At 52.8% G+C, this 12525-nt stretch overlaps 1 protein-coding gene across 2 annotated transcripts in view; it reads right to left on the reverse strand.

Annotated features, from left to right (window-relative positions):
• Nucleotides 1-9000: 9000 nt before the first annotated feature.
• FOXJ1 (forkhead box J1) overlaps nt 9001-12525 on the reverse strand; it is a 6363-nt gene continuing 2838 nt past the window's right edge. For both annotated transcript variants that reach the window (XM_027907559.1, XM_027907558.1), the window contains one exon: nt 9001-11247. In XM_027907559.1, coding sequence (XP_027763360.1) covers nt 10447-11247 — 801 coding nt within the window. In that variant the 3' untranslated portion in view covers nt 9001-10446. The remainder of the gene's footprint in view (nt 11248-12525) is intronic.

The raw sequence follows: 12525 nt of genomic DNA on the forward strand, positions 1-12525 counted from the left end.
TTTCTTAAGAAAGGATGTTCTTTGATGTTTGTGTACTTTCAAGGCTAATCACGAAGAAAGGAGATTTAATCAGTGAAACAGCAGCTCACAAGCTCTAAGTGATGGCCAGGTGTTAGAAAAACAAATTACTTGTTGGTAGAATTGCCTTGATGAGGCTTAGGGCTTTACGTACTTCTGTAATCTCAGACCCTACAGGGAGGCTAACAAAACTTGGGAAGAAGGATGTACTGGTGATAGTGGATACGAAAAGTGCAGAATTTAAGGGCCTCAAGGACATTTGGCAGAGCCCGAGAGATAAGGAAGCATCTAATAAAGCCAACTCGTCTACTGAATCAGCTCCAACTGGATAAAAAGTAATTCTGGCAGGGGGAGATCTTGACCACCAACCCATGGCCACCAACCCAAAGCAAGAGAAACACTGAGCATGTGGACTAATTAGCACAAGAAGTCAGAGAAGCATTAACCAATAGAAGATAGGATGCTAATTAATAAGAGAACTATGTAACTTGTAACTAATGAACGCTAATTCCTTTGTTTGCTGAATGTATAAATAGTAAAATAAATAGTAAATTGATAGTTGGTGTGTTTAATTTGTGGAATTCCACCGAGCACACAAACTTGTGCAACTCTGAAATAAATAAACAATGTCTGAGTATCCAATTATTGGCTTGTTGCACACCAGGTAACGACTCAGGTTTTTGTGCACAACAGATGGGGAGGGAAATTGCAGGGGTTGGGGCACAGGGGAATGAAATTACAGAAATTTGAATATGAATTACGGAATCACAGGCATTTTGTAGGAGTGCAGGTTCACCCACCCGTGTCCTGCGTCCACTTTCTGGGGAGAAATGCTATCCCACGGGGAAGCTGCCACCTGCTCCCTCCTGCAGCACAGGTGGGGAATATGGACAGGTGTATCACACACTGCAGGCTCTGCATCCTGCTCAACTCCATCCAGCCTGGAGCAGGGAGCTGGTTCTCCCAGCACCTGCAGTCCCAGCCTCCCACCTTCTTGTGCGGCTCCAAGGAAAGGCTCCTGCCCTGCAGAGAGACCGGCGTGTTCCCATCTGTCTTCTCCTTGTCAAACCACGCCAGGCTCTGGAAAGAAGCTGAAACAACCCGAAGGAGCTCTTTTGTTCAACAGCTTCAATGGATTTCATAACTCACCCTGTCCACGGGTGTGCCCAGGCTCTGGCTCTGTGAGGGGAGATGTGTTTTCCACCTGTGACGCTGCCTGGCCATGTTTTGTGGGGACACATGATAAAGGGGTTCTTGAGGGTATAAGAGAGAAGATCCCTGCCCGGGCTCAGCCCCCCAGCTGGGCTGGTAGGATTGGGAAATGTTTTTTCTCCCTGTACAGCAGAGCCATCTCTTTCCTTACAGCATTCCACGCTCTTTCTGCCAACACTCACCCCCACATTCAAAGGGCAACCAGAGCCAGAAGGAAACCTCCCCTCCCTGACTCTGGGGAACAGTTGTGCCTTCTCCCCCCCCACCCATAATGCTGTTTATCTGCTAAAAAGCCAGAAAAAAAAAAAAAAAAAGCTCCCTCACCCCTCATGGAGCGGCAGACCCCTCAGAGCAAAGAGGGTGAGTGGGATAGAGGCACCCACCTGGTATCTCAGCTGCCATGTAGGGTGGTAAAGAGTGAATAAATGCACAGAAAATACATCATATAAAAACTGCTGGACTCTGCAAATGCGAGGTGTAACACCACATCCAAGAGGAAGCAGCAGGAAAAAAAAGAAGGAAAAAAAAAAAAAAGACTCCTGGTCAAACATAAAGAGCCAAAGTTACTTCAATTAAAAAGGAAAAAGAAAGTGTAGAAACGCTGCAGTTTGAACGTGTGTTAAAACAAGGTGCAGAAGGGCGCTAAGACCTCTGGGCTGCGAGTCCCCCCAGTTCGTTTCTGGCTGTTTTCCCAGCAGCGGGTGCAGCCGGGGGGGAGAGGCAGCTCCAGGACAATCCCGGTCCCCTTCCCGCCGGAGCTGCCCCGGCCGCGCCACTCTTCCCGCCCCGCGACCCGCGGGGTCCCCGCACGCCCGCCGGGATCCGCTCCCGGCGCCAAAACTGCCGCCCAGGACCAGAGACTGATGCGGTGACACAGCAGCGACCGCGCAGGAATGCTGAGTCACCTCTCGCTTCCCACTCCAGGAGGCAGAGGAGGGAGAAAGAGCCTCTTTTTCTCCCCTGGAGAAGGGATTTTTCGCTCTCAGCACGGGCACAGAAAGTGGAAAATGTAGACAACATGGATGAATTGATTGCACCTCAGTGCAGTGCTCATTTGGGTGTGGGGGTGCTAATAAAAGACCTAACGTCATACACGCTGTCCCTTTTACAGCATTTGCCAAGCAAAACTGGTCCAAATGCTCCGAACCCCAAGACACAGGATCGGATCGGAGCCCAGCACCTTTGGGGTGTGGAGACCACGGGGTTCAAACAACATCATGGCCCCGTTGTTCAGCAACGGGAATTTTCACCACCACAGGCATGAGGAAGTGGCACCTCAGGGACGTGACAGTCGCTGCTCCCTGAGGACAAGGTGTTCAGGGCGTTGGCCACCCAAAATGCCACTGAAAAGAGAATCAAACCTGATTTGCAGGTGGGGAAACCGAGGCACGGAGGGGTTTTGCTTTTCCTACTCAGGGCTTAGCAGCAAGTCACTGGAAAGACCAAGATATCCCCCAAAACCACATTTCTATTGCCTGCCTTCATGGTGGCGAAGATCATTGTACAAAAGAGTAATCTTGACAAGATTTGGATGAATTCAATTAATAGTAGCTTTTAAAGCAGGGACTTTCTGTCCCCTGCACCATGGCTCGGTACTGCTCACCCCAGGAACAGTTCCTGCATTAAAAAATAGTAATTTTATTAAAAAAAATTTAGCCAGCAGGGCTAATCCATTCCTGCACAGAGGGGACAGCGGGGAGGGGACAGGGCAGCAGCATTCCCGAGCCACAGGAGCTGCCTGCAAGGATGCAGAGTGTGGCAGTGAGGGCAAAACAAGATTAATACAACCAGGAGCCTCCAAAAGCATTTTGCATTTGATGTGGGAGAGGAGAGAGATCAGAGTACAGAGAAATCAGGATTAACATAAAATTACAAAATTTTCATTCTAGGCTGCAGGGTTGTCCCAGGCTGTGTGACCCACCAGTGCCCCGGGCTGTGGGGACACTTGGGAACACCTCTGCTGATGGCACTGCCCTCACCTCCTTCCCAAACACTGCCCGTTCTGCCTCCCCTCAGGTCAGCTGGATAGAAAAGCGATTAATCTTTAGCCAAAGTAATCTTCAGACAGAAAAACCAGGAGCTCTGAGCATCCTGACAAAAACCTAATTTTCCCTTCCAGGTGGGGTTATGGGGTGGGGGGACCCCTGGAAGGGGGAGTGAGTGTGCACGAGATGCGCCCGGGCACGAGCCCTGCGTGTCCGTGAACTTGAACGGGTGAGACAGGAGCCAAACCCACCACAGGACTTTGCCTCCCTGGTAACGCCCCAAGCCCCACTGACTTTGCTTTGATCCTGACCTGGGTCCGGAGCGTTGCAATGCACATCCATAGGGATGCTCCCGGAAAACCAGGTCCGTGTGGAGCAAGGGTGGGTGCTCAGGCTCCTGCAGCTTCCCGGTCCTTTCTGAGTGGCCCTGACCAGCCTGGCTGCTCCAGGGAAAGGATGCAGCATAGCAGGAATTGCCCTGAAGCAGCACCCAAGCAATTCCCTAACAGGGAATCCCCCAGCAACCTCCTTGCTCCTTGCAGGAAGGAGTTCATGGGGATCAGCCCCTTCAAGGCTGGCCCCAAAAGTCGCCCCCAAGCCTTCATCTATCGCAGACACAAGCTGTGCTCTCCCTCCCTCCGGCTTTATTTGAGGAGGGAATTAAGGTCCTGCTGGGAAAACCTCCCCTGTGCTCTGATAACTGCCTGCAGAGCCAGCTCTAAATGCCTTTTTGTAAATGAAAGACCAGGATTAACGAGGTTCCCCTCATCACTGTTTACTTAATGCTCTGTGGGAGTGGGGGGAATGGGGTAGAGACCCCCCTTTTCCAGCCAAGCACATCAGGCCACCAAGGAGGTGGCACATTTTTGGGATGAACAAGGTGACACCCAGCACATGGCTGAGCCTTTCCTCTCCTCCCTGGAGCAGGAGGTTCCCAGAGGGGTTTGGAATGGGTGGGATGTGTCTGGGTGCATCAGTGCAGGGGACAGGGCAACTACAGGACACCGCATTTTGCGAGCTGGGGGCCGGGCTGGGGGATGATGCTCGTTTTCTTTCTATGCCATGTTGCTGGGGAAGGAAGGGGGGTGTTTGCCATGTGGGCTGGTGTTGGGCACACGTCCCCCCACGTGATAGGATCAGGGAGGCCACACAGGGCTGCAGCTGGCCTCATCCCCTCGGCAGGAATTCACTCAGGGATGGCAAGTTGCTGCCCAGCAGGGACACGGGGTCTGCCAAGGGTACAGGTCCAACAAGCCCACACAGAGGGGACCCTCCTGCACCGATCCTGTCTGCCTGCAGTGGGGCACGGGGGTCCTGCCTCTGCCTTCTGCGCTCCCAGGGACTGGAGCCACCGCAGCCGCCTTGCACAGCTCCGACCTTTGGATGTTTGCACATTCCTGCCTGTTAATGTGTCTCGTAACCGAAAGCTGCCAGGATGGAGCATTACTCCCTTCAGCACTTGCAAGGCTGCTCCCCCACCCCGTTCCCCAGCTGAGAATTGGCACCGACCCCGTCACCGGGCGGGAGCATGCGCTCCCCGAAGGAGCAAACCCAAATCCCTGGCACACTCATGCAGCAGTGCCTCTGCTAGGAGCGATAAGCATCCCACCCCTCGACACCAGCGAGCCCACAATGCTCCCAGAGCTCCTGGGGCAGACTGCAGTCGCCTCTCCCAGCCCAGCTACGGGGAAAAGGAGCGCCGTGCTGCGCTTCCCTCGGCTGCCAGGCTGGCACCCTGCCCGCCAGCGCAATGCCAGGCCAAATTCTTTGCGATTTCTAGGTCAACACCCGCCTCTCCTAAAGCCCCTGAGCCCTCTCGCTGCCTGTGCCAACCCCTAGCCCAGTGGTCTCCACGCACAGGATAGGAGCATCCCAAGGGATGCATCCATTCCAGACATCCCTGCCCAGCTCATCCTGGCTGGCACCATCTGTAAGCCCCAAATGTTCAGGGCTTATGCCCACATGGCTCCCCAAATGCAGCTGCTCACCCACGGGCTGCCTTTGCTGCCTGGCTCTGCCCCTCAGCAGGTGAGCTGTGTCCAGAGGGGGCAGAGCCTGCAGCCTGTCCCTGCTCCCACCTTTTTGAGGGGTTTAAGGCCCATCCCCAGCAGAAAGACACCAAAGGAACATTCTTTGGATTTCTAAAGCCATTTTCTCAATGTCATGATTGCAGTGGGGGGGGAAAAAAAAAAAAAAAAAAAAAAGGCAAACCAAAACCCAGTCTCGGGAGGTGGGATGGTCCTAACGCTCCAAACCTGAAAATAAACCACTTGAAAAAACAGCCTTTGTAAAGAAATCCCCGTGGCCCCGGCGCTTGTTTGCAAACCGGCCAAGTTTCAACCTTGGCGTGACGTGGTTTCCCCGAGGAGGAGGCAACTCTGGCACCGCTCCTGCAGCTCAGCCCCTCGGCCGTGGGGGGCTGGATGTGTCCCCCCCGTGCCCTCAGGGTTCACCTTGTATGGCACGGGCTGGGCTAGAGGAGCAGGAACGCAGTGGCGCTGCAACCCCCTCCCTGGGCACGCATCGAGGGGATGGTGGGGATGATGAGGAGGAGGAGGAGGAAGGGCAGCGTGCCTGCCGAGCGTCTCCTCGTGACGGCACTTACGCAGGGGCTGTTGCATTGTGGAGCTGCCTCCGGAGCTCCCCCCGCCGCAGGGCAAGCCCTGGCCTGCCGGCACATTGTGCCATCCAGGAACAGCCACTGGCAACGGCCCACTGACCCGTCCCTGGGCTCCGGGAGGCGCGACACGGAGAGCGCTTTGGCTGGATGTGCTCCCCGAGTGCCAGAGGGTGCAGCCCCCGCCCAAAAACATGACCAAAACCAGGGTGTAGATGTGCTCCAAAAGTGCCTCCTAGATAATCAGGTTCTGAGCCACAGCAGCCCCCCGCCTTGCCTTGCCTCAGTTTCCCCATCAGGGTGCTGGGAGCCACCCAGGCTGTGCAAATGCCACAGGTCCCGCTGGGCTCTGCTGGCAGTGCAGCATCACTGCTGAAAAACAGCGATCAGGGGCTTATCTCCCCACCTCTCTGTTCCCAAAGCCTCTTTCCCCAGCTCCCCTGCAGGGAGGTGTCTGCATCCAGCCTGATCCCTCCAGGCAAAGCCATTGGAGTCCAGCCTGTGTGGGGTTTGCTATGGCATCGCCAGACCTGCAAATATAAAACCTTCTAAAAAGAATCACAGGGGCAGGGAGTCACCGAGATGTCCCCAAGCTCTGCCCTGCATGAGGGCCAGGTTGCCCTAATGCCATCCCCATCCCATTCCCACCAGGGAACCTGCTGTACCAAGCAGATCTTCCTATCTCATGGTAGATCCCAAGAGATTTCACATCCGTGTGAACTCCAGGATGCATGTTTTGGAACCTGGTTTTTCCCAAACTTTGGAAGTTCATTCATTGCTATGCAAGGCAAGTCCATTCCCTACCCTCCTCCATCCTGTTTCCCCCTTCTCCCCCCCTCACCACTCCAACTATCCCAGCTTGGGATGTTAAAATGGGCTGAATTTTTCATGAAGGGGGGGGGGGGAATTTTTAGAAATCTGGGGATAGAGAGAGAACCCCTGAGCTGTGACCTCCTCCAGACTCAAGCCACCAAATCCACACAAGGAAAACAAAAGGCAGTGAGATTAGCATTTCCAGACAGAGCAGAGATGGCCCCAATCTTTGAGCTGTTTATTCTAGGCGTTGATTTTCAATATTTAGGATGATTAGCAAGTGAAAGCCGGCTGTTGCCAGAATGGCTCCATGCCAGCCCCACACTCAATGGCGGGGAAAGAAAGACCCGGCAAGAAAGGCAGAGAAAAGAAGGGCTTATGTGTATGTTTTTCCCCCCTCTGTGAACGAGAGATTGGTTTGAGGTGTCAGTGTTTGCCCATCAGGGAAGGATGATGGATGAGGAGACGGCTGGGGAAATAGCAGAAATAAATAATAAAGGAATAATTGCCCTGTGCTTAATAACCAGTCAGGGAAGGACCTGGCTGGGGCTGCAAAGATGAGTTTGCAGAGAGTTTTTTGGAGCTTGGCTCTTCCCAGACCCACTTTGGTGGGTGCTGGTGGAAGCCCCAAAACGCAGCCAGCTCTGCAGTGCTCTGGGTTTCATCGCACGATGCTTTGCCCGCTTGCAGCAGGGGGGACTCTACCAGCGTGGGGGTCCCCAACCTGTCACCGCGAGTGTGCCGGGCGAGCCGGGACAGCCCCAGGGCTGGCCCAGCCCCAGCACGGGCTCCAACCCCGCTGCCACCGGCAAGCCCGGGCAGGTCCGGGGCTGCCGGGTCCTGACGTCCCTCCTGGCACGGAGCTTGGCCCCGGGCACACCCGGGCTTTGCGTGGGCAGGACTGCAGTGTCCTACCTGCCCCCACGCCCACGAGAAGCGGTGCCACCATGCAGAGCACCCCCCACTCCTGCACCTCCCGGCTGCTGCTTAAAAAACACGCCCCCCCACCTCCCTCCACAAACCATCTCATTGAAAGAAAAGAAAATTCACGTCCAAGTTGGTTCGGTTGCTTTCAGAAGCCGAACAAAACGAGGTTGTTTCAGGCCTCGCCTGGTGCCTCCTTTATATTCACCCTTTCTCACATTAAACCCCTCGCCTGGCTCCGCCAGGCTGGAATAGTTTTTCCTGGCAAGGTTGATTTTTTCAGTCCCCTGGCAGGGTGGGGATGCTGGAGGCTCCTCTTTTCCAGGGGGTTTAAAAACAGAAACTACATGTTTGTGCCTGGCAAAACAAAATAAAGAAGTGGACCAAGGGACAAGGAGGGGTTTGCCAGCTTTTTGCAGCCCTGAAGTGCCACCAGTACCAGGGGTAAGCGGGCATCACCTCTCCCAGTGCTATCAGCGGGGAGCTGAGAGGAAGAGAAGCCAGGACAGTAAACTCCTTATTGCCTTTTGGTGTTCATGGTCCCCAAGCTCAAAGGAGAGACAAGGATCCGCCTCTACAATTCCCCCCAGACACATCAAAGCTGTTCCCCACAGGGATAACCCTACCTTATCCCAAGGGCAGCATCTTGCCTTCCCATCACAGAGCACATCCAGTCCAAGGCCAGCCCCTCCCGTGAGCTCAGCCCTTATTTTGGGTTGAGATTGGCTGGATTGGGAGCAGCTGTGGCAGCTCTGGCTGCTGCAGTGCCTGGTGCTGAGGGGATCCAGTGGATCACTGGGAAGCTGGAGGGCGTTCCTCGTGTGCTGGGGAGACAGCAAAGGCTGTGAGAAGCCCTAGGCTGGGTTTGGAGGGGGATCTCCTCTCACTGCCCAGGGCCCACAAGGGCTCTGAAGCCACTTGGGCTCCTTGGAACACCTACAGGGCCAGGCAGAGACATGGCACAAACAGAGGGATAGTGCCAGGCATTCAGCCCATGTCACTCCCAGGAGCTCCCTGCAGCAGCAGGAAAGGCTATTCCCAAGGCTGGGAGCAGCCCCCAGGACTCAGGACATTGGGCACAGCCAGCCTTGTGTCACACATTAAGTGTGTAACCCTTGCCCATCAGGGAATTTCTGTGCTGTCACAGAAATAGGTGAGAGCTCCTATGTCTTGGGGCTGGATGTACAAGAGGAAACAAGGAGGCAGAAGATTTCTTTTTTTTTTCTTCTCGTTTTTTTTTATTTATTATTATTTTTTTTTAATTTGTAAATAACTTTGCGTGAAAAAAAGTTAAATTGCACAAGTAACTCTGCAGTTCTTCAACATCATCCCCAAAGCAGGAAAAATGGAAGAAAAACAACAAGGAAAAGGAAACTTTGTCAATACAAACAGCTACACCGATCCCAAAGCCCCTCCTAAGTGCTTTTGTAACCAAAACAGAATCTATTTACAATCCTTTTTTTTTTTCTTTTTTTTTTTTTTGGCAAGTCTATGACACACCACTAAAATTCCAGCTTCTACTTGCTCCTACCTAATGGCTGTTCTACCTCTCGCAGCCCCACAGCAAAGGAGAGGCAAAAAAAATCCAAGTTTTGAGAGCTTCAAGTCGAGTTTCAGCAGAGTTTGGCTCTGCCCCTAAAATATTTCCAAGCTACCTTGCACACACCCTGCCACACTCTCACTGCACACCGAGCCAGAGGGCCAAAGCTCCTGCCGTGTCCATCCTGGTGCCCCTCCTGGCTGGATGGGACTTCATTTCCACTGCTGTCCCCAGAGCCTGTCGCACACACGAGTCTTTGGCCTGAGCTCCTGGATGGAGCCTGGATGTGGATTTCTTTCCTGCTCAGGCCCACCTGGGAGCCTTGGATGTGGAGTGATCCCACCACCACCAGCTGAGGGCCAGGCCATGGGGTTTTCCTTGCCTGATGGAAGAGCTGAAGAAGTGAAGAGCAACAGTCTCAGACCAAAAAAGCAGAGAGAGGCGACGTCAGTGGGTGAATGAGAGGGTTTATGGTGGTCAAGATCCTTTGGCAACTGCAGCGAGGATTTTGGGTACAAAAAAATTACAAAAGCCAGTTTTGGGAGCACCCTGGTCCCTGCTGCTCCTCTCCTGCCAAGGCCAGTTCCTGGATTCCTCACGAATCCTGTTCCTGCAGGAGTCCTCCTTTGCGTGGTCTTGTTTTGGAGAACAATGAACACAAAACCTTTAAACTGTGAAAATAGAAAACAACTCCCAAACTGCATTTCCAGTCTACCCCCTGCCCCCCTAAGAAATTCTAGTGCTAAAAAATATAGATTTCTTTGAATATATAATATATAATAGATTATATAAAAAAAAAAACATCTAAAGAGGCACACTTGTTGAATTTATAAACCTTTTCTTCTTCCCTAGGCACAAGTCAGCTGGGATGTTGAACTTGGAGAATCCAGAAGGGACCTGTATTTGCTTACCAGCTAATTATCACGCTGCATCTACCAACAGAAAAAGGAAAGACTGAGAGAAACAGAGAGACAAAGAGGTGAGGAAATTGCACTTAAGTCTATCAAGTCCTACGCCACCAGGAATCTCCTGCCTTGGATGGGATTTAGCAGGTACTTTTAGCCCTGATGGAAAACCCCCCCTCATTATAATTCACATTTCTTTTTTAAATGTAAAATGTAAAAAAATAAGTAGTGTTATTTTCCTTCTCTTGAGAAAACTAGAGACTTCTGAGGTGTCCTTTAAAGACACAGCAGGCAGTTCCTGTGGTGGTGGGTTTTTCCCCCCTGGTGTTTCTGGGAGTAACCTTACAATGAAGCTGGTAAAAGTCACCCATGGGCATCTCTAGAAAATCTTGTCCCTTGTAAGTCCAAGCTTGGGGAGAGCATCCTAAAGTCCTATAAGAGGCGTGCCAGACTGCTCAGGTTGATCACATCTGCCAGCAAAGAGGCATCGATGTCTTCGAACACCTGGTCAATGTTGACGCAGTTGGAGAGGTAATCGCTTGTCCCTTCCTCCCAGGGATGCTCCAGGTAAGTAGTGGCCATGAGGGTTTCGTTAAAGTCCAGGTTGTACTGGCTGGATTCGGTGAGGACTTGCTCCTGGCCCTGGGGACAGTCCACGTGCTGCCCTTGTCCCGTCCAGTCCAGGTCACACGTTACGGGGTTGATGGAAGGTGGGAGCTCCATATCCACAAGAGTGGAGAAGTCTCCATTGAGGTTGGTGTTAAAGACAGTTTCCCAGTCAAAAACACCTTTCAGCGATCCCACCTCGGTCTGCTCTTCCTGGGTCATCAAGGCAGAGCTGGAAAGCCGGGATGCCTTGGCCATTGGCATGGGCGAAGGCTGCTTGCGCTTCTGCCCAGCTTTGTTACCCGCTGGATTCCAGTTCTGGTTGCTGGTGGTTTCCTCGAACTCTTTGAGCAGCTGCTGTGATGCCATGGAGGCCTCCAGGATGCTGCTGGAGCTGCAGGCTGAGGTGGCCGGGCTGACCACGTGCTGTGCTTCCTTCTGGGCTCCTCCGGAGAAGGCCGGGTGGATCTGCACCGGCGACATCCGCCGCTTCTTGTAAGTCCCGTACTTGAGCCTGTTGGCATAGTAGGGGTCAAGCTTCCAAAATCCACCTTTCCCTGGCTCGTCTTTCTCCCGGGGCACCTTGATGAAGGACTTGTTCAAGGAGAGGTTGTGCCGGATGGAGTTCTAGATCCAAAAGAGAAAGAAACCAAGGCTGAGCACTCGTCTGCTGCCACAGGACCTACCTGTGTGGGGAGGCTGGGGGACAGTATTTTCAGCAAGGGCCTTTAGGAAAACAAAGCAGAACTGGCAGCGTCAGGACATCCCAGGCTACATGCCCAGCAGAAAGTCCCCCAAACCCCCGAGTCTCCAGCAGAGTTTTCCTGCCTCCTATCTCATCCAGCCAGAAGCGACAGGAGCTAACAGGTTCAAGCAAGGACTTGCCAAACAACGGGAGGCTTTTGGGCAACTCTCCTTGGCTGGAAATTGGGGCCTTGGATCATGCAGAGCACTGAGAGAAACCTTTAGTTGCTCTAGGCATTGAACTAAGCTGGAGGAGGTTGGGTCCTCCCTCACATCTGAGGAGGAAGAGGTGGGTCCCTACACAGACGTGGCCACAACCCCATTACAAGGGGCAACACATGGCAGCACCATGGGGGATGGCATTATAGGGTCCTCCTTGCATCCCCCAGTTCATCTGCTCCTATTGCTAGTGCTGAGGGGAAAATATTTGCCCAAAAATTGGGCACCATGCCTTCCCACAGCCAGGCTGGCACAAATCAGATGGGAGAACACGGAGAGACACGTGGACTGTTCCACTGCGGCCCTGTCTGTCCCCAGAGGTGCCTCCTGGCCCGGGGAAGCTCGGTGTGAAATCACTGCATCTTCATCAGCCACTGCTCAAATGAGCTGAGGGGGAAGGAAAAAAAAAAAAGAAAAGGGAAAAAAAAAGGGGAGGGGGGGAAAGGCGGAGTTTCTGCTCCCGTCAGGCTGTTCTGAAACCCTGAATGTGCCTGCAGTGATGTGAATAATCAGAAAGGAAACTCAGTTATTGGGTAAATAACCCAGCGTTGGACTCCACAATGCCAGGACTGTACTAAGAGATTGGATATGGTAGAGGTGTTTTTTTCTTTTTATTTTTTTTTTAATGTTGCCTGGATATCTTTATGCTTATTCATCCATAATCCGTAGTGCCAAATAGGAAAAACAAGGCTCGATTGCTTGGAGCTGTTGAAAAACATGCACACACACACACACAGGCACACACACACACACAACAAAACCCTCCTCTGGGCTGAAGCTCCTTGGGTTTGTTGGCTCCTCTCCAAAGCACTCAGCTCCCACAGGAATATATCCATCTCCCCCCCGGACTATGGGTGGCATGACCTTTCCAGGCTGTCTTCATGTACGGGAATCGGGATAGGGGATGAGAACACAGCCTCAGAAAGAAAGAAAAGGAGAAAA

This window comes from Empidonax traillii, unplaced genomic scaffold, assembly GCF_003031625.1.
Source record: "Empidonax traillii isolate 1590-97213 ecotype Southwest subspecies unplaced genomic scaffold, ASM303162v1 scaffold1492:size189942, whole genome shotgun sequence".
Classification (NCBI taxonomy): Eukaryota; Metazoa; Chordata; class Aves; order Passeriformes; family Tyrannidae; genus Empidonax; species Empidonax traillii.